The following is a 21,201-nucleotide window of genomic DNA, read 5'->3' on the forward strand; positions in this document are numbered from 1 at the left end:
AGAGTACATTGCTTTTTCAATTTTATTCAACCCTCTTTTCATAGACTTCAATTATTTAGAAAAAGTCTAGAATGAAAGATATGAATATGTCAAACAAAACAAAAGGTAATGGCCAATGCGACTTGGCTTTCCCGTGCTCTCTAAAATTGACTCTCGGGTAAACATTACTTACTCCGCATATTTGAACTTGCTAAAGACATGGCGTGTCACACAATTGTTCTCATCTACACGCTTCTACACTACGGAATAAAAAGGGAAAAAGAAAAGATATTTGTGTCCTCTTCTATCCCTTCCAATAGATTTAAAACAACGACATGAATTTAATATTTTAGTTGGGGGTAGTAAATTCTATTGTTCTGTGTATTTAATATTGTTGTTGTGGGTGCCATTCTACTATGTGTCAGCTTGATAGTCGATGACTCAAGAAGTCAAGTTATGCAATATAAAAGGGAGAATGATGTCTTCACCTACCCTGTTGACGTGTTTCTTCACTACTTTGATTGCTTTCTCTCCCACTTAAACTAGTAGCTAGAATCAGAGCTTATGTGATCAAATCTAGCCATTAATAGCCAATTTAAGATTTGCTCTTCCACTTATTTAGAAGTAAATATATATATTTTTTAAAGATGATACATTGAGGATCAATTTATATTTATTTTGGTGTTAAATAAGTAGATGAAAAAGATTATGCGAAGAGAGAGTATGTGTCTTTGTAGATTTGAGATATTTGAAACAAAAAATATTATATTTTGGATTGTAAAATTTATAAAGAAAATTGAATAAAGCATATAAATAATTTAGTAGTAAGTGAGTAGTAAGTTATACTAAAGATTTATTCAACAAAGATATGATTGAAAAAAAAGAAAAAATCATAAGATCTAAGATCACCACTTCACCAACTAAAATATAGTAAGGTCTATTGTCCCATAGACTATCTTTAACCTCAATAACATTAAAATATTTTATTATATTTTACATTAAATTGAAGAGTTGATAATTTTGAAAGATTCATAAATGTTAAGAAAAAGCATTGTAGACAAAAATTTGTTGAAATGTTGTCTCTTGTCTTATGAATAATTTGTTGCACAACATAGATATAGTGAATTTATACTGTGCCCAGAAAAAAAAAACATTGAACATTATAGTGGGTTTTCACAAGCTACCAAACAAGACAAGATATAGATATGAAAATGATTGCACACATTTTTTGTCTTTGTTCTCATCCAAAAGGAAGTTGAATTTATAATACTTTCTCCTATGAATACACCACAACCAAATTAGACCAAATTCTTATAATATTGATTTACAACAAACACTATAAATAAAAATTTGCTTTATAATATTTTCAAAATAAATTATTGAGTTGTTAGAGAAGCTAGGTGATAATATTTTCCTAGATTTTGTTTAAGATATCTTTTATGGAAGATTAAATACAACTTTTCAATAAAATGAATATTCATTGAATTTGTTTGGTGACATATTTCAATGAATAGATTTGTATAGATTTTGAGTTGTATATATTTTTTCAATATTAATGTATACAATAGTATTCAATGCCTTTCAAAACATTAATATAATTAATTTTGAACTAAACCAATGCAATATATTATAAATCCAATGAAATTTTTTTATATGTATATTTAAGAGAGGTTGATAAATTGATATTGACAAAATAATTATAAATTGTTTTATTGTAGGTAGAAATAAATTTAACATAAATTTATTTTTCCACCTCCTAATATTATCATATTTATAACAACATTCATTGTCATTAATAAAGCTGACAATTTAACCAAAAAAATTTAATGAACTGTAAATTTCTAAAAAAATTGAACAGTGGTTTATTTTTTCAATGAGTGTTTTCAAAATCAACCAATTCAGAAAGATGTATTGAAGTCAAAATTTATTTTCATATCAAGTTTCTTTGCCAACTCACAATAGAAAATGACCATTATGATGTAAATACTAATGTTCATGTCAATGAAGCCATTAATTCACTTGAAATTTGATTCATTAAATTGTGTCAGGGCAAATAATATTTCTTTTAAAAATGGTTTTTGCATTTTTCTAATATAAATAATAAGAAAAACTATGATATTTTTAAATTATTTAAAATAGAAAACTATATGTAGACTACATAATTCTTCCTCTAAATTTTAATTCTATATTTCCATTGACTAAATTTAAAAAGTAAATTGAATACATATGATACATGAATATTTCTATCATAAAAATTAATAAATAACATTAAAAATAAAATGAAATAAATTTAAAATATTTTTTATAACTAAAAAAGCAATTATTTAGAAAAGTAAGAGATCAATAATAGAAGCTATAAGTATCCAACAAAACACAAAGCTATGAACTGTTTCAGTTCATTAGTCTAGTGTATTGACTCTTGGATAAAAGTTGCTTGCAAGGGTATTAAATTTTGTTGTTTTGGGTATTTAATATTGTTGTTGTGGGTGCCATTCTACTATGCTCTATCATTATTTCAGTGTCATTTTCAGATTTCAGGTCAAGTCATGGTTGTTTGCAAGGAGATTAAATTTTGTTGTTTCGGGTATTTAATATAGTTGTTGTGGGTGTCATTCTATTGTGCTATGCCATTATTTCAGTGTCATTTTCAGAATTCAGGTCAAGTCATGGTACAACTATTCCTTCACCCATTCCCTCTTCTGATAGCCAACCTTAAACCACACACACTAATAAACATATTAAGTCTAGAGAATGTTAGTCAACTCTGAGTGTTTAACACTTCTAAACCTACAAGTGTATTCTTAGTGTGGCCACACACATTAAGCAACATATTAAGCTTAGATAATGTCAATCAACTCTGAGTGTTTAACACTTTTAAGAGTAGAAATGTAAACTTAGTATGTGAAATTTAAGCTGTTGCCTCTTCTGATATGTTCTTTCAGTACATTTTGCCCTCATTCTACTGGTGCTCAAATTCAGACCTCAGCAGTCCATCTAAGACTTGTTTTATCCACTTTGAAGACTTTAAGTTCCATCATTCAATTAAAAATGGTGAGGAATAGGAATACTTGGTTTAAGTATTCTTTCCTGCCCTTTGCTATGTATATTCTACTGCATAAATGCCAATCATTGACAACTGACAGGGGAGACACCCTTCCAGTAGGGACTTCCCTTGTGGGAAATCAGACCCTGGTCTCAAAGAATGGCAATTTTGCATTGGGATTTTTCAGTCCCAACAACAGCAATAAGTGGTATATTGGCATCTGGTATGCCAAAGTGTCGGAGAAAACTTTTGTTTGGGTAGCTAACCGCGAAAACCCTCTGAGAAACATGCCCGGCGTTTTAAATTTATCGGGAGATGGTTATCTTCGACTGTTTGATTTACGTGGACAATTAATTTGGTCGTCCGACAACAGCTTGATGGCGTCGCGGGCATCAATATTGGAATCGGGTAATTTGGTTATGGTAGGAACACGGGCCGGCAATATATCTGAAATTGTTTGGGAAAGTTTCCAACATCCCGTAGATACATGGCTGCCAGGGATGAAGATGTGGAAAGGAATGAAACTCACTTCTTGGAAGAGTTCTACTGATCCGGCACCTGGACCTTTCTATTTACAAATGGATCCTTCACCAGGAAAGACTCCGTTTTTGCTGTTCTCTTATAACAGTGGTCCGTACTGGTCTAGCGGAGAGTGGACTGGAAAATGTTTCGCAAATATCCCAGGATATGCCATGGCGGGTTCGGGTATTGAAGAAGTGTTTGTAACGCGTTCTCCTTCAAGAATGTACTGCGCATATACAACAAGCAGTGCCATTATGGGACGCATAATTCTGGGAAAGAATGGTGTACTTTGGACGTACATTTTAGCTCAAAATGGTGGGTGGATATCGGATGGGTTCGCACCCAGGGATCAATGCAAAGTTTATGGTGTGTGTGGGGCTAATGCAGCATGCATTGGCTATACACTATTGACTGCTCATGTCTTAGGCAATGTCAATGATACATGCACATGTCTACAGGGGTTCAGGCCCAAAAATAGCCGTGCTTGGGATTCTCAAGAATGGTGGTTAAGTGGTTGTGTTCGCCGAAGTTCATTGCAGTGCACTCTCACAAATTCTACAGACCGTTTTTTGGAAGTGAAGGACAAGCATTTGCCCGTCGATCAAGCGGCTACATATAGCAAAGAGCAAACTGTTAGGGGATGCCAACTCGCCTGCCTCAACAACTGCTCGTGCATGGCCTTTTGGCTCACTAACTCCTCTCTTCCTTTGTGTCGACTGTGGTTTGGAGATTTGATGAATGTGCGCGACTCAGCCGGCGGCCAGTCATTCTATCTCCGGTTGGCAGCTTCTGAGTTACGAGATTCGACATTGAAGCGAAGAAATAAATCCTTTGGCCTTCACATTTTGCTTCCTGGTGGCGCTGCGACTCTTGTTCTCGTTCTTGTTTTGGCCGTCTTGATTATGTGGAAACGTGGAAAAATGCTAAAGGAGGATGACGTCCCCGCATCTCTCAGAGCATTCACTTTCCGAAAGTTGCGAGTTGCAACTAGGAATTTCAGACATAAACTGGGAAGCGGATCCTTCGGCTCGGTGTTCAAAGGTACTCTAGCAGACAAAACTCTCATTGCTGTCAAAAAATTAGAGGGTTTAGCGGGAACAGAAAAGCAATTTCGTGCAGAAATAAGTACCATTGGTGAAATACAACATGTGAATCTGGTGAGGCTATTAGGATTTTGTGCGAAGGGATCTCAAAGGCTACTGGTTTATGAGTACATGCCAAACGGCTCTCTTGACTCCTTTTTGTTGAGTGGGACTGACGGAGAAGACCAAGTGAAGTCGTTAAGTTGGAAAACCAGATTTCAGATAGCGTTGGGTACTGCGCGAGGATTAGCTTATCTCCACGAGGGTTGCAGAGATCGCATCATTCACTGTGATATTAAGCCAGAAAACATTCTCCTTGATGCCGAATTCTGTCCCAAATTAGCTGATTTTGGTTTGGCAAAGTTGTTAGGTAGAAATTTCAGCCGCGTACTGACCACCACGAGAGGAACGATAGGTTATTTGGCTCCAGAGTGGATCTCGGGTCTTCCCATCACTCCCAAGGCGGACGTGTATAGTTTTGGCATGACACTGCTGGAGATTATATCAGGACGAAGAAATATGTACCTCAATGCGCACAATTCTAGCTCCTACTTCTTCGCTCCCTGGGCTGCCGATCAATTCCACAAAGGAAACCTGATGGCTATTGTTGATGGAAGGATATCGGGTGAGGCAGATGTTGAAGAGGTGAGAAGGGCTATTACAGCGAGCATATTATGCATTCAAAGAGACGAAATTGCTAGGCCAACAATGGGTCAAGTCGTGCAATTACTCCTAGGGACAGTGGAGACCAGCGCACCTCAATTTCAGGCGTCTTTCGACAGTCTTTCAGATCACAATTGAAGCGAGGAAGATGGAGTCCTTATTCAACGGTTAGTCATCTTCTAGAAAGATTTTATATATGGTCACTGTAATAGTATTTAAAAGTATATAACTTAGCCATGTTAATGCCAGCTATGTAGATTTATTAGCATAAATAAGTAATGGAATTTGTTACAATATTTTGTTATATTATTTCGAAACAATTATTAATGTTCTTTGATTGTCGATTGATATATCATCACACTTTATAAATTCAAATTGATTTCTAAAAATTGTCTAAAAGCTTTATGTATTTAAATATTTTCTTTTCAATTAAAATTATTACCTATTTTATTCAATTTAGCACTTTCCTATTCCCAAAGGTGGCAACTCATCTTCTTGTCTATTCATTTTCATGCAGCTCTTAACAGTCCTTTCAAATTGTAATTTTTCTTATTTATGTTAGAGTAAATAGGTTTTCCCTATTTACTATACTTTATATCAATTTCAACATATTTATTTAATAGTTTTAGACTTGCATATTTCCTTCTCTCTGGTTCTTCTCTATGTACACTTATTATCCTATGCCTCTATCCATATTTTCAATTTATTGGCTAACATTCTTCAAGTCTTTTCCAATTCCCTGCATGCCCATACATCTCGTAGTCTTCACACATTCACCTTCAACACATTCATATTCCGAAAGGTGGCACCTCATCTTCTTTGTCTACTCATATTTTCTCTGCCCTTATTTGTCCTTTTCTATTGTATTTTTTCTTATTTAAAGTGCTATGTGGTGTTTTTATTCATAACTCCTCACCTTCTCAATTGTAGTCTTCCTTTAAATTAAAAATACATAATAGGGCCATACTATGTGTCCTACTACACTCCTATTTCTAGCACGATATTACAATAGATACAATAGCAATACAATTTAATATATATTTTTTTAATCTTAATATGAAAAATTAGTTAGCTCCATATGACCTTGATAGAATGGTCTTTTATTTTTTTAAATTTCCACAAGATCGACATCCTTGCCTTTGAATAACTCTATCAATTAGTGGTTGCACCATCCTTGCATTATTGATGTATATTTGGCATTCTATACTTATAGTCAAAATGACTCCTTCATTTAATTTCAATTATGTTGGGATCATTACTTGATTGGTGAACCATGTGCAACTCTAAACCATACCTCTTATCTATACCTTCAAGTATAATTTGAACTCAAATTAATTAGACAATGGAAATTCTAGATCACATACAAAAAAGATATTTTATCTATTCAAATGATAACAATGTTAATATATTCTACCTTAACCAACCATAAATTACATTGAAAAGAGTAGTGAAAAATGAAAACTCGATTTTTTAAATTTTTTTTCTCATGTGGATTGTTTACTTTCCTAGGTGATCTTGCATTAGACATTTCAAGTAAGAAGTTTTTGACAATATCTCAGAAAGTGGATTTAAATGGTTCAACCATCCTTTTAAATTGAAAATAATTTGCAATGAGCTCCATTTGTAAAATTAGTGCCATAATTTGGTTAGTCTTTCTCCTTTCTAACAACTAGCCAAAACAATCATCCTTCTACTTGAACAACTCTGATTTGCACTCCTCTTTCAAAATTTGGAATCAATTCTATTGTAAATTGGCCCAGTCATATTTTGGCCACCTCTACCAATATGCATCAAGAATAACATTATACAAAGTGTTCTCCACATAAAAATTAACACCAACAAAACTATTTGTACCATTTTCTCTGTAAAGAATTCATAATATATTTCTTTTTTGTAAAATGCAGAAAAAAATACATTACCATTTTGAAAAAACAAAACAAAACTATGCCTAGTAAACTTTTTAATGTGATCGGTGACACTGGCACGACATGCCCTCCGGCTCCACGTGAATGCTTTTGACCTGGAGCTATGAACCAGTGAGGCCACAAACGGGAGACCTCATCCCCACACTTCACTCATTCAAACCCGCAAGCACAATGATGTAGCGAATGCACAAGGCCTTGCGAGCACAATGGCCTAGCAAGGATTTGAACCTTGGTGGCCGCTTCACCAATGAAGTGTTTTAACTGCAACACTACATGTCTGAAGACGAAATACATTACCATTGAAGTATCCTTTCCATCATCAATTTTCATACTTCTTCTTTTGCACCTACTATTCCCTCATCCTATTCTACATGAAATTCGGGACACTCCAAGTTCACTTTCTAAACATTCTCTTCTCCAACCAAAAACCTATTAGGTACTATCAACTCCTTTTCATTCTTTATTTTTAGATTCTTTAGAGATAGTTACTTGATGGTCCAAGTGAGCATTTTCTCTTCCCTTCTCTCTTCTTTTCGCATCTTATTTATTTTCTTCTCATTACTCATGCTATTTGTGCTTGTGTGGGTTGCTCACACAGATTTCTCTTCCCATATCTCTTCTATCCAAGAGCTACAACTTTAATTTTGTTTGGTCCTCCTCGTATTGTCATATTTGAAGAGGATTTTCTTTTTCTCAAATATCTTTTCAGATCTTCTCTTGTTCATTTCAACATCTCTATATAGCTTACTTTTAAATATGCATAATCTATTGTATATCTTTTTCAATTCTTCATATATCTCTTCCAAGTTCACATCTTCCACTTCAACAATTTCTTTGAGACTCACACATCTCTCTAAAGCTATAAAAATCTAGCAACAACAAAATTCACACTTGCTTATCTTCAACCCAATTTTTGTTTGGAAGACACCTTTCTCTCCTTGCACAAGTTCTACCTAGCTTCAAACTCCATTAGAGAACGACAACAAACTCATACACTTTGTAATTATCTACCTATTTAAGGATGTTTTCATCACCATTTTTAGTAGCATTTCTCTTATGTACTTTTCATTAAAAATCTCTTCTAGGAAATTTAACTTCAATAGTCTTAATTGACCAACTGGCTATAATATCCTTATATCTATTTAAACAAGATGAATATACTAAGGTGTAAAATTCAAAATAATTCACAACAAAAGTTTCATTCTCTTCAGAAGTACTGTAATGCTCGCCAAATTGATGCACATAAACTAATACTCAATAAATCTTATAGATCTAAAATATACTTTGTCAATAAAGTAAATCCTATAAATAGATTGGCTTTTTAACTATTTAAAATTTATATTAGATTTGCCAAGATTAAATCTTGCGAATCTAAAATAATATTAGATTAAAATTTTAAGTCATTTATAAATTTAATTATAGCCTTACTAAGAGAATGACTTTAAAATACTTGTATTTCATTCCAAATCAATATCTCATTTTCCTATCAAAGACTTCTATGAATCTTTAGTAATTTTGAGTTATATTTCATATTCATGTGGCAATTTACGGCTATTTGTTAATCAAGAATGTCACCACATGAGCGCATGTAGAAAAGGATTCATTATTGTCTGTTTCAGTCAACCACAAAGCAATGAACTGTTTCAGTTTAAGGCCAATGTGACATGGCTTTCTCAAGGTCTTTGGGTATTGATTTCGGGTAAACGTCTAGTGTAAACGTTGTTTCAAAGGATAAAATCTTTTACGTCTCGGGTATTGATTTCGGGTAAACGTCGCTTGCCCTACACTTTGAACTTTCTACAGTCATGGCATGTCAAAATTGTTCCCAGCCGCACAAAAAAGATGATACACATGTGCACTCATCATATACGTTCGAACACATTAACAAGGACAGTGAGATTTTAAGGTTCTTGTTTTGGGTATTTAATGTTGTTGGTGTGGCTGCAATTCAACTACACTCTGCCGTTATTTCAGTTCAATGCCAATGTGGCATGGCTTTTTCGTCTGCTTTTCTGTTTGGTTTGGTTTGAACTTTCTACAGTCACGGCGTGTCACAATTGTTGCCATCCACACGCCTCTACACTACCTCACTCCAGCCACACAAAAAAGATGACATAAATGTCTCTCCGAACAAGCTGACTGGAACGATGATATTTTAAGGCTGTTGTTGTGGGTATTTAATTCGTCGTTGTGGCTGCCATTCAACTACAGTCTGCCATTAGTTCAATGCATGTGACATGGCTTTCTCGAGGTCTATGCGTATTGACTCTCAGGAAAACGTCGGTTGCCCCGCTATTTGAAGTTTCTACAATCACACCATGTCACAGTTGTTCCCATCCACACGCCTCTATACGATCCATGAAAAAAAAGAACAAAAAGCAAAAAAATATGATACTCATGTCAACTTCTACCCCTTCGGACAGATTTAAGAGAACGATAGGAATTTAAGGTTCTCATTGTCGGTATTTAATTTTGTCGTTTGTGGGTGCCATTCAACTCCACCGTGCCATTATTTCAGTGTAAGCTTCAGATTTCGATAGACAAGTCGATGACTCGAAGTAATGTAATGTTTTGTATACGATAGAAATGGTAGAACTATCTCTTCACCTACCCTTCTTGACTTGTTCCTTCACAGGCTTGCTTGCTCTCCCACTTAAACTAAGAGCTAGAATAAGGGTCTATGTGATCAAAGCTAGTCATTAGTAGCTAATTTAAGATATTTTTCCACTTATAAGTCTATTTGGAAGTTAATATTTTATAACAGATCAAGGTCGAGGACTAATTTATATTTATTTTGGTGTGAAACAAATAGATTGAAAAGGTTATAGCAAGGGTGTCTATTTTTATAGAGTAAATATATTTTATATTGTAAAATTTATTAAAAAAATTGAGTAAAGTACATAAATAATTAGTTGTAATTTAGGAGTAATTTTAAGAAATATTCATTTAACAAGAAGATGATTGGAAAAGGGGAAGAATACAAAAACAAATAATGATAAGAGATCAATACTTCACAAAGTAGAAAATTGTAAGATGTACCTTTTCATAGACTATATTTAACGTCATTAGCATTTAAAAATAATCTATTCTATTCTACATTAAGTTGAAGAGCTGATAGTTTTGAAGGATTTGAAATTGTTGAGGAATAGGAATGTAACCAAGAATTTGATTGAAATGTTGTCTCTTGCTTAGGATTATTATGTTGCACAACATAGTGGGTTTATGCCATACCCAAAAACAAACACATCAACCATTATATTTGATTTACAGAAGCTACCAAACAAAACAAGACGTGGATATGAAAAATATTGCGTGTCTTTTTATTTCGATGCTCTCATCCAATAGAGAGAAAAAGCCAAATTAGAACTCCTCAAAATTTCAATTTACAACAAAAAATAAAAATAAGTGATTATTTTATATTATTTAAAAATTATTATTGAATTGCCAAGAAGTTGGATATCAAGATAGATTTGGTTTAAGATATTTTCTAGATTTTGTTTGGTGACATATTTCAACACATAGATTTGTATAGATTTTGAATTGTATATGTTTTTTCAATGTCACAATATATACAATAGTATTCAATGTCATTGAAAACATTAATATGATTAATATTGAATAGAAAAAATATAATGCACTACAAATCCAATAAAAATATATATATTTATTTTAGAAAGGTTGATAAATTGAAATGGACAAAATAAAAGAAAATTGTTTTATAGTCATATTTTGTTGTCGATCCAAATATTAATAAAGTTGACAATTCAACCAAAAAGATTAATGCATTGCATATTTCTTTTAAAAAAAATATATATTTTAGAAAGGTTGATAAATTGAAAAGGACAAAATAAAAGCTAATTATTTTTTAGTCAGATTTTGTTGTCGATCAAACATTAATAAAGTTGGCAATTCAACCAAAAAAATTAATATTTCTTAAAAAATTTAATGACGACATTTTCTATTTGTTTGTTTGTTCTCAAAATCAACCAATCCGAAAATACATACTAAAATCAAAATTCATTCTAATATTAATTTATTTTGCCAACTCACAATACAAAACAAGTATTATGATATATAAAATAGTGTTCATGTTATTCAAGCCATTAATATAATTGAAATTTGATTCTATTAAATAAATTTGTCACAATATACAATTACAAAAAGAAACAAAACTTTTTATTATTGCACTAAGTGTTCCTAATATGAAACAAGAGATAAAAAATAAATTATATTTTACAATTATTTAAAATAGAGAATTATATGGGGACTTTAAGATTTTTTATCAATTTTTTTAATTCTATATGTTCATTAATTAAATCAATAAAAAAATTGAATATATGATATATGGATGTTTCTGTTGATAAAAATTAATAAATGATATTAAAAAATTAATTTAGGGTGAAAAAATTATTTTGAAACATAAGAGGTCAATAACGAAAGCTATGAGCTGTTTCAGTTCATTAGTTTAATGATATTGACTCTAGGATATAGAATCTTCTAGAACAATAAAACTAACAATACTCATCTGGATTTACCTCCCTTTGAAAAAATCGAAAATGACGATAGAAGATTTATTTTTTCGTTATAACATTTAATTTTGTTGTTGTTCATACCATTCTACTGCGCTATGCCATTAATTCAGACTTACCTTTATATTTTAGGTGAAGTCATGGTACAACTATTACCCTTTTTCACTTGTCACCCTAGATCGAGTTTTGTCATTTCGATGACAACTAAACTACAGTGAAGTCTGAATCATCGTACACGACAATTCCCATGTAATTTAAAGAGTTTGACTCGTAATGAGATTGCGCTATCTTTTCCCCATTAACTGTCAATGCCAATTTTCCTATGACTCTCTATTCTCTGCTGTATCGCTTTCTTCCTAAGAAAATAATCCAAATAATAATTTAATGGCTTAACAGGGAAAGAAAATCGGCAAGGTATTAATTATTCTACACCAAGTTGCTATTCATTGAAGTGTTGGCTTATTTGATGGTGGTGGCTTGAGGGGATTAGTCTCATTTTGAGTTGGATTGCAGGGACACTGCTCAATTTAAAACAAAAGTTGTAATACAGTAAGTCTCTATCACTCGCTAAGAATCAGTTTTTTTGGTGAGAATAAAGAATTGCTTCATGTTTAGATTTCATAAAGAGCTTAGCAATTTGTGTTATGTGGTTTTGTGATAGTTTTTTAGATCATTAAGATCTAACAAGAGGTAAGGTAATGGGAATGTGTTTAAAAGTTATTATAGTATTACATATATAGAATTAAGATGTACATTAAGTTATTGCAATAGAACATGTTGATCTCAAGCTAATTTACGAGAGGATGGAATATTAAGAAAGGTAGGACTTCTTATGCATATAATCAACATAGGTAACAAGTCTAAAAGATAAATCATGAGAAGTTATCATTCATGTCCATGCTATTCTTAATGGCTCTAGTTATTAAAAATATGTGACAAAAGCATGTGCATGAATTATATAAGCATAGAGTAAACAAATGAGTTAAACCATTATCATGGTCAAGATTAAAAAGGTTACATAATTGTACTAAAACATTCTATCAAAATAGACTTAATACTAAATAGAAACTAATAATGATTAGAAACAATTAGTGAAAAAGTCAAATGATTAAACTTATTTTTCTATTAGTTAAAATTTTACATAGTAGCTTATTTATAGTCTAAAACTAAATGTATATATGCTTCCACCTTGAAAAATATCAATATAACCATCTTGAACAAAGAAAAGTTCTTTCTTTTATGTAATATAAGTTTATAAACATTTGGTGATTAATATTTGCACAAGAAAGGTGGCTAAGAGAAACTTTATAACAACTCAGCATAGAAAAACTACAATGAAAATAGCATGTTGTTGGCACAAATATGATAACCCATTGTAGCATGCTAACTACTAGTATTCAAAATTACGATAAAATGTTTACAAAGGCTAAGCATGGTATCAAATGTTTTTTAATGAAAGGTCATTAATGAGTCAATTGCAGAACACAAAAAAATAGACATTGCTTCAAGCACTATAAGTATGGGAATAATATTGTAAGCTCTTCAGTTGTTGCATCATGGAGCTTCTGATTGTTTTGAGCTTCTCCATAAAAAACCTAAAATAAAAAGTAAAATTAAGACATCAACTATTCATTGATTGCATATGCATTTGACAGAATGATAATTATAGAAAAAATGTAAAGTGTGATTTACATTGAGATGTTGGAAAGAAAGTAATGTTTCACATTGTTTGTATTATCATAGAACTTATAATTTTAGTAGACAAACACCATCATATTTTGCACATTATTTTTGTCTATTTTATTATGATTTTTGTTTATTATGTTTGGGTATATGCTGAAAATATTAACACCCTAAGATTCATGCATTCTCTATTCATCTTCAAATATTAACACCCTAAGATTGATGCATTCTCTGTTCATGTTTATACTTGATAAATGCTTCACCTTCATCTTGTCTCTTTCAATTAAATACTATAGTATATACCATCTTGAATAATGTTTTCAAGAAAGTACTTGTAGTCATCATCTTCCATATCCATTTCAATTTTGACATCTTCACATGTTTTTTCAAAGATAGCTACTTGAGCTCGAAAAGATAATGAAAGCACAAAGTTTATGTTCGTATTCCATATAATATCACCAGTATTGCTTCTAAATGCATTACATTTAGTAGGAAACAAAGGCATAAAGCTAGGTAGATTTTCAAAACTAATACATTAGAAACAAAGTAGAGTTCTCTTCATTCCAAGTTTTTCTTCTTGACACAATGAGCCATCTGATGTTTCTAGAAATCTTGTTGTTAGGTTTGAATTGGGAAACACAATCAAAATAATTTATATTAGGAAAGGGAATGTCATGAAGAATAGAAAACTAATGGTAAAGTGTCTTTTTCTAAGTTTATTCCATTTTTGTAGATCATTTCTATGTTGACGAATCTATTCTTCGATGCATATATTTGATCCTCAACTAAACACACACTTTTTCCTATTCATTCATTGGTTTTGTCAATGTTTTCTTTGCCCCAAGGTCTAGTAGTATTTAAAATATTTTTAAAGGGTTACTAAATTTTTAAGGAACATGTTCTCCTAAGTTAACACTTGGAAAATGCTAGTTTTCTATGAAAAAAATCATGTCGATAATCTAAATGAATATGGTAGTGATATTCATTTAGTAAATCAAATTTAAGCGTTATAAGAATTTCTACTTAAATTTTCAATTGATTTGGGGCGAGTGAGGATATTCTTGAATAGGAGAGGATATGAAATTAATGTGGTTGAATGCCTTTAAATATAGAGAAATTCCAATAAATCTTGCAAACATGTATTTTGTGGGCTTCAATTAGCTACTGAAGTAGGAAAGAATTGATCGAATTTGAATCTATAGTTCAAACATTCATGAAATCAACTGATTGAGCTAGGATCACTTTGAAAACCATAAGACTAACCTAGGATAAAATAATATTACAATCTATGTATGAATAAATATCTAATCATAAAGAATACAGTAAATACAATATATAGATGAATTTAAGTACTTCCATGAGGCCATATAAGAATACCTGATAAAAAGTGTTTTTCACCTTTCTTGTCATCTTTCGTCTTCTTTAAAATTATTCATATTCCATTCAAATTAAAAATCATTAATTTTGTGTCAATTTCTAAATCTATTATTTATTTATCATTATTTTTTTTTATTTTTAACGATTTTTTTTATTCATTTACTTTCACTCAAATATAATTTCTTGTGATTGTATGTCTACTTTCACAATCCAAATATAAAAATATTCTCAATCAATATCAATAATGTAAATATTCATGTTTAATATTCCTTATTTTTCATGGCTTTTCCAAATTGGAGAGTGTGAAAGAGGTAGGCATGAAGTGCACACAAAGTTGAGGTTGTGAATATGCCATTCAAATCTCTCTCTCTCTTTGTGAAAGCATTATAGTTAAAAGAAATTAAATCTAATATTTTGTGGATTTGTTAACATAAAAATCTCCTTGTCTCAATGTTTCGGTCGTTTTTATTTATAAATATTAATTTTTAATTATTGAAATTAAAAATATAGTTTAAAAATAATAAAAAAGTTTTCGTTGATAAAATAGTAGAATATTTACAAATGGAAGATGGTATAAAGTATACGTAATGTTTAATTGGAAGATGTCTAAAGCAAAGATTAACAAAATATTAGAAAGACCAAATTCAATAAGGTATAAATAGCTAAATGATGAGGACCTCATTTACAATATTTATGTAAGACATTGATTCGTAATATAAATCTATTCATATGTGTTCTTAATTATGACTTTAATAAGATATCTATACATCTCATATATATCATTATCTAATACAATCTTGGATGAAATTATCAATATGTTTATGTTATGTGGACGCAACTACTAGTGCAATATTATCCAAAAAATATGAATTGACATCACATAATTTATTTATTGATCTAATTAAAAAATATCCACTATACATATGCATGCTTGTCGCGTCCTCAAGATCATATCCCAATCATTGTTTTTTTAACAATTTTAATTAAGTATCTTTATCATCGTGATCATATCAAGTTCCCTTTCATTAATCAATCTCGCTGATCCCTCATCTAGTCATCAAACTATGCAAGATGCATCCTTCCTCTATTCAGACACTACCCAATCTCCATCCGTCGGTCATCTTTTGGCAAATATATCTAAGACACTTGTGTTGGCTTTGATTCCTTTTTATCTTTGTTTATCTTTGAAGCACCTTCATTTTGTGTCTTATTGATTCATCATGATCTTTTAGGCCACCTAAAAGATAATACAATAAATAAACTCACAATCCAATGATCATCCAAGTTGACCTGGGACAAAAACAATATAAACAATTGATAAATCCAACTGGTGATGCATCAGGAGCATCATCCAACATGTTACATAAACCGGTCCATAACCTAGCAGAATAAGACCGGACCCAAAATAGGTCACCATAAACCAAATCCAACACCACCGATCAATAGGAACATGAAAAGGATAACTAGACCAGCTTGAGAACCATCTAGAAGCTGCACCAACAATACTTATCAAGTGCATCAAAAGATCTTCAACAAAGTTCTGTCGGTAAAACCCTTACTAGTGACCAAAAGGCTTACTAGAGCAAATGATAGCATTTGAGTTCTCAGATCCCAAACCAACTGATCGTGATACACATCTGAATAACATAAATGACAAATCCAAACTAATTCCACAACTCAAAGAATACCAGATCAATATCATAATCCAACCACTCTACTGGAACCTACCAGAAATTGGTAAACAACCAAAATAGCCAGTGTTGCCATCAATGATAAAACATCAAGGCAACACATAATCAATTCGTCCAATTTGCCAACAGGACCCCTCCTCAATAGTAGTTTGTAGAGATTTTTCAGTTATTTTTCTAGAAAAGTTTTTCAGATCTAGACAAATCTTTGAATCCTACGCATAATTATTGATCAAGATCAAATTATATTCCAGTAAGGGTATCTTTTTTGGTTATTGCATTTGATCTTTTTTTTTTCAGACGATTCATTTATTTCTCATTCATCAATTTTATTAGTCGTTGCTCTACTTGTTTGAGAACCCGTGATCTTCATTTGAAGCTAGCACTTTAGTTTGGGGAATTTGTTTGTGACCCTTAGTATGTTGCAGGTCCAATGTTTTGATTTGGCAGCATATGTTGATTTTCATATTCTTATTTTGCCATTCCATTTATTATCATCAACCTATGGTGAGCTCGAATGGTGCATTTTATGTTGGAAGTGGTCAACCTGAATTAGCCGAATATTTGAAATCGCCCTTATTGCATCATAGTGTGCCGATGCAATTGTATTGCACTTAGTTTGGCAAGATCCATGTTAAAAAATGGTCATGTCTTTGTGCGTGGATCTTAAGAAGGCAGTTGATCTGCCCTGTGCATTTTGCTAAATCCATGGAGGCTTGAATTTGCACTGGACCATGTTTGGAGTGTTATCTATGATCCACAGTATTTATCTCATTTGATCAATCTCATTATTTATTCAAGGTGATTGGTGTATCCCTGCACATTATAATCGTCCTTTCACATTTATGAGCGACAGATCTCATCATCACCACGGTCACGTTTTCTTGGCTCTATTCTTTGACAAAGGTCTTATTTTTGGTCTTGTTTTAATTATTAGTTCCTACTTGCAGGAAACTATAGTGGAGGATTCTAAATTAAATTAAATAGCATGAAGTTCATTTCTAATATATGATATGTACAACTTGCATGTTTTTTAAGGGAAATTTTGTTGCAAATAATTTTGTTGGTCAGATGGGTGTCAAATGAATTTACAAATATCAATGCAAGAGAATACACGAAAAACTATGACGTTGTCAGTGTATTGCGGGGTTAATAATAGTCAAATAGCTGAAAACAATTGAATAAAGGAGTTCTGAGCGCCAGATGGAATTCGTTGATAATCCAGATGCCTTAACTGTTCTTAGACATCTTACAATCTCGTTTAGAGTGGCAAATGAAGAGGAAATATGGAAATATAGAGCTATGTGCTCTTTTAGAGCCTCTTGCAGATATTTTCCTATTTTGCGTTCTTCATCACAGAGGGAGAAAAACTAAATTACTTTTTCCCATTCGGGTTTTGGATTTAGCCCACGGTTTAGTAACCAACTCAAATGGAACTTTTTGGATCTGGCTACAAGTGGCTCTATGGCGACAATTATTTGCAAAAGATTGGTGGTGCCCATGTTGACAGGAACAGATTCAAGCCCTTCGGTGCAACACCAGGTACTCTCTAATACCTATAAAATTTATTTTTTCTTTGATTAATTTGAGAATTGTAAGAGACTAAGACATTATACATCCACAAACCGAGATCAAGTCTTTTGAATATAAGATCATATTTATTTTAGCTGAATTTATTTTATACGCATGGCTTTATAAGGGTAGTATATTAAAGAACTGACTTCAGGAATATAGAATAGATTTTGTCCTTTTTGGTTTCTTTTTCACATGGATTTGAGATGGAAATATAATAGTGGACTGCCCACAAGCGGCATGAACTTAGAGACCATTTTCTAGATGCCCATATCATATTTCAAACCTCCATACGATGCCATCAGACCACATTTCAGTCACATCCTTATCTATGTTTCCACATTTTTCGTTCTTTTTTACTATGATGCGATCTGAGAAACAATGGATCCACTCGTACCGTGGGTGCTATTTCCAACAGAGGGTAAGAATTTTTACCCTTTTGCTCTGTCAAATGTGGGTTTTTCTTTTTGTTGTGTTATGTTGATTGTTTCACCATGATAATTGAAATTTTTGGATTTGATTTGTAGGAGAATTTCTTGGGTGACGAAGGATAAAGTATAGCAGGCAAATTACTTTGGGACTCTCACCCAAGCTTCCACTTGCAGAATCCATTTTTATAATGGTGAAGAGATTTACGCCCCTTTCAAGAGCGTCCTTCCCATGGTAAAATTCCTTATTTTGGTCTAGTTTTGTTGTTACTTTCTTTGTGATGATAAATTTTTGGGGTTTAGTCTTTATCCATTGTCATCAGTTCTTAGACATCAAACCTTTGAATAGATCAAATTTAGATGATTAGAAATACCAGAGTGTATTGCTTTTGTAGTGTTAATGCATTTCATCTTTTCTATTGCAATATACAAGATTCTTTCCAGATGTGTGCTACTTTGCCATGCCCGATTTATCTATAGATAGCTATCAAACATTACAAGGCATTCTCGATTTATCTTGCTCCCTATTTTAACCTTAATTTACCTATGTAGGTGGACCCTAAAGATATTGTATTTGGGGGATGGGACATTAGAAACCTTCTCTGAGTGGTAGTTGCTTGCCATATATTTAACATTTACTTTGATTCTATCAAGCCTTGGCCACCACGGCCAAAAACTACTGATAATGCCCACAGCAATAGAGGGCCACTATAGATAGCTATTTTTGGTTAGGAGCCAGAATCATACATAGAGCATACCTGGCCTACACACCTTAAAGACTTTCTTTTCCCTTTTCCTATGCAACAACTGACTAGTCATTAGATTATAAGTTAAACAATGCCTCTAAAACATGACAACTGCATCTACACCCACAAAATTCGAAATTAGTTGTATTATATATGCAGATTGGTCATTACGGTGTAGGTTAGGTAACACCTCTGAAAACAAGACAACTACATTTGCACCCAAAATCTCAAATTGCACTATATGGTAATTGAAAGAATTAGTTACATCACCTTTCCTCATTAAAACTCTGTCCTAAATTTTGATCAAATGTATAAATTATAGAACTAAATCTTGGTTGTATGATTTGAGCCAAAGCAATAAACAGAGCAAAAATTCATCCAAAAACTTGTCAAGTACCTGAAGCATTTTGCTGACGTTGCTTGTGCCAAAGACCTAATGCAAGTGGGCAAATTTGTGCCTCTCGTCTGTAGTTAAATAAGGGGCAAAGATGCCGTCTTTTGCACAACGTCAGTTATGGTATAGTTGGTCAATAATTTTGTAATATTGTGATGAATGGGATAAATTTCAGCTGACCATACATATACATACTCTTATGTAAAGAGATGTAATTTTGTAATGGAGCAGTTATTTTCAATCTGCTATGAGGTACGTACTTTTTAGTGACTAGAACATAAGTATAAAATGATGCATATGTAAATGTCACCATCTCTTTATTTTGACATAAGAAAAGATGGCAGTCTCCCTGATATTAATTGTTTTCTTAATAAAAATTAGATTTTCATCATGATGTGTCTTTTTTGGTCCCATCTAAATACCTATAAAAATTATTCTTCTATGATAAAACAAAAATGAAACAATATGATGAAATTTACGGTACTGCAGTCTCCACCATGTCAAATATTGTTTCATATTCATACAACAAAAAATCTTTCAATTGCTTCCTCTCAAATTCATGAAGGTTTTTACGTTTAAATGGTTGTTGCATAGGCTCAAATATTTCTTTTGCACTGAGCAATTTTTAAATGAATAGTTTTTAATCAGTTTTATGTCATTTTGTAAAAGTCTTTTTAATTTTTAATATAAACGAAATCATGTCTCTAACATTGTTTGTTTTTAATTTTATTTCCTGGTGTATTGCTTTTTGACTGGCAATCATACTAGTTGAAATCTTTGTGTGTCCAGTTGGGGATTTTAATTTTCGTTAGTAAAGCCAAATTCTATATGTCACTGAGCCAAGTGTTCGACCCTTTCCAACATCTGAATTGAGTCTCATCATATGGTGTTTTGCCATATATGGAAGCAATGGCTAAATTTAGTGGTTTCTGATAAATTGCACAAGTTTAATTTGACTCAAGTACCAATTTTGATTTCACTTTCATTGGTTTTTGGCTAATTATTTCCCCCTTATTAATAAAAAGATGTTTAACAACAGCATTGTTATCTACAATAATAATTTATCTTAATGTTCTCTCAGTGCGTAATTATCACAATATTGTTCTATTTCTTCCTTCAACAAGTAACAAAAATCTTTTTGTAATTTCAGTATCAAGAATGTTGATGTTTTGTTCAAATTTTTTGTAAGTTTATTATCTCTTTAATTTCATATTGTGCCTTCTAAGTCTCTTGTGATTCTTGGGTCATTTTATTACATTTAATTTTTTGTAGCTAATTGCAAGAAGGATTTCATCTTTTTTATCTTGTTGCAACAAAGTGCTTAATCTATTATACATATGTTTCTTAGAACTGTTAGCCCACTCATTCCAAGGGATAGTTTCAAGGTGTGAAAATTTAGACTCTTCAATCCTTATACAATATTGTATTTCTCCCTCTTTTTATTTTGGACATATTTTATTTCTGTGTTTAAAATATTTACAATTTAGTTTTTCATTGCTCATCTAATGGATGCAATGGCTGAAACTTCAATAATTTGCTAAGGAATTTCTACTGATTTGCTTAGGAATTT

At 32.0% G+C, this 21,201-nt stretch overlaps 1 protein-coding gene across 1 annotated transcript; it reads left to right on the forward strand.

Annotated features, from left to right (window-relative positions):
* Positions 1-2,815: 2,815 nt before the first annotated feature.
* LOC131876414 (G-type lectin S-receptor-like serine/threonine-protein kinase At2g19130) lies at positions 2,816-5,621 on the forward strand. Its single transcript, XM_059221744.1, has one exon. The coding sequence runs from the start codon at positions 3,028-3,030 to the stop codon at positions 5,425-5,427; it is 2,400 nt and encodes a 799-aa protein (XP_059077727.1). The 5' UTR covers positions 2,816-3,027; the 3' UTR covers positions 5,428-5,621.
* Positions 5,622-21,201: the final 15,580 nt, after the last annotated feature.

The sequence above is a fragment of the Cryptomeria japonica genome, chromosome 5, assembly GCF_030272615.1.
Source record: "Cryptomeria japonica chromosome 5, Sugi_1.0, whole genome shotgun sequence".
Taxonomy (NCBI): Eukaryota; Viridiplantae; Streptophyta; class Pinopsida; order Cupressales; family Cupressaceae; genus Cryptomeria; species Cryptomeria japonica.

What these genes read in the sequence shown, in the direction of transcription:
- LOC131876414 (XM_059221744.1), top strand. Translation starts at nt 3,028, where the DNA reads ATGGTGAGGAATAGGAATACTTGGTTTAAGTATTCTTTCCTGCCCTTT.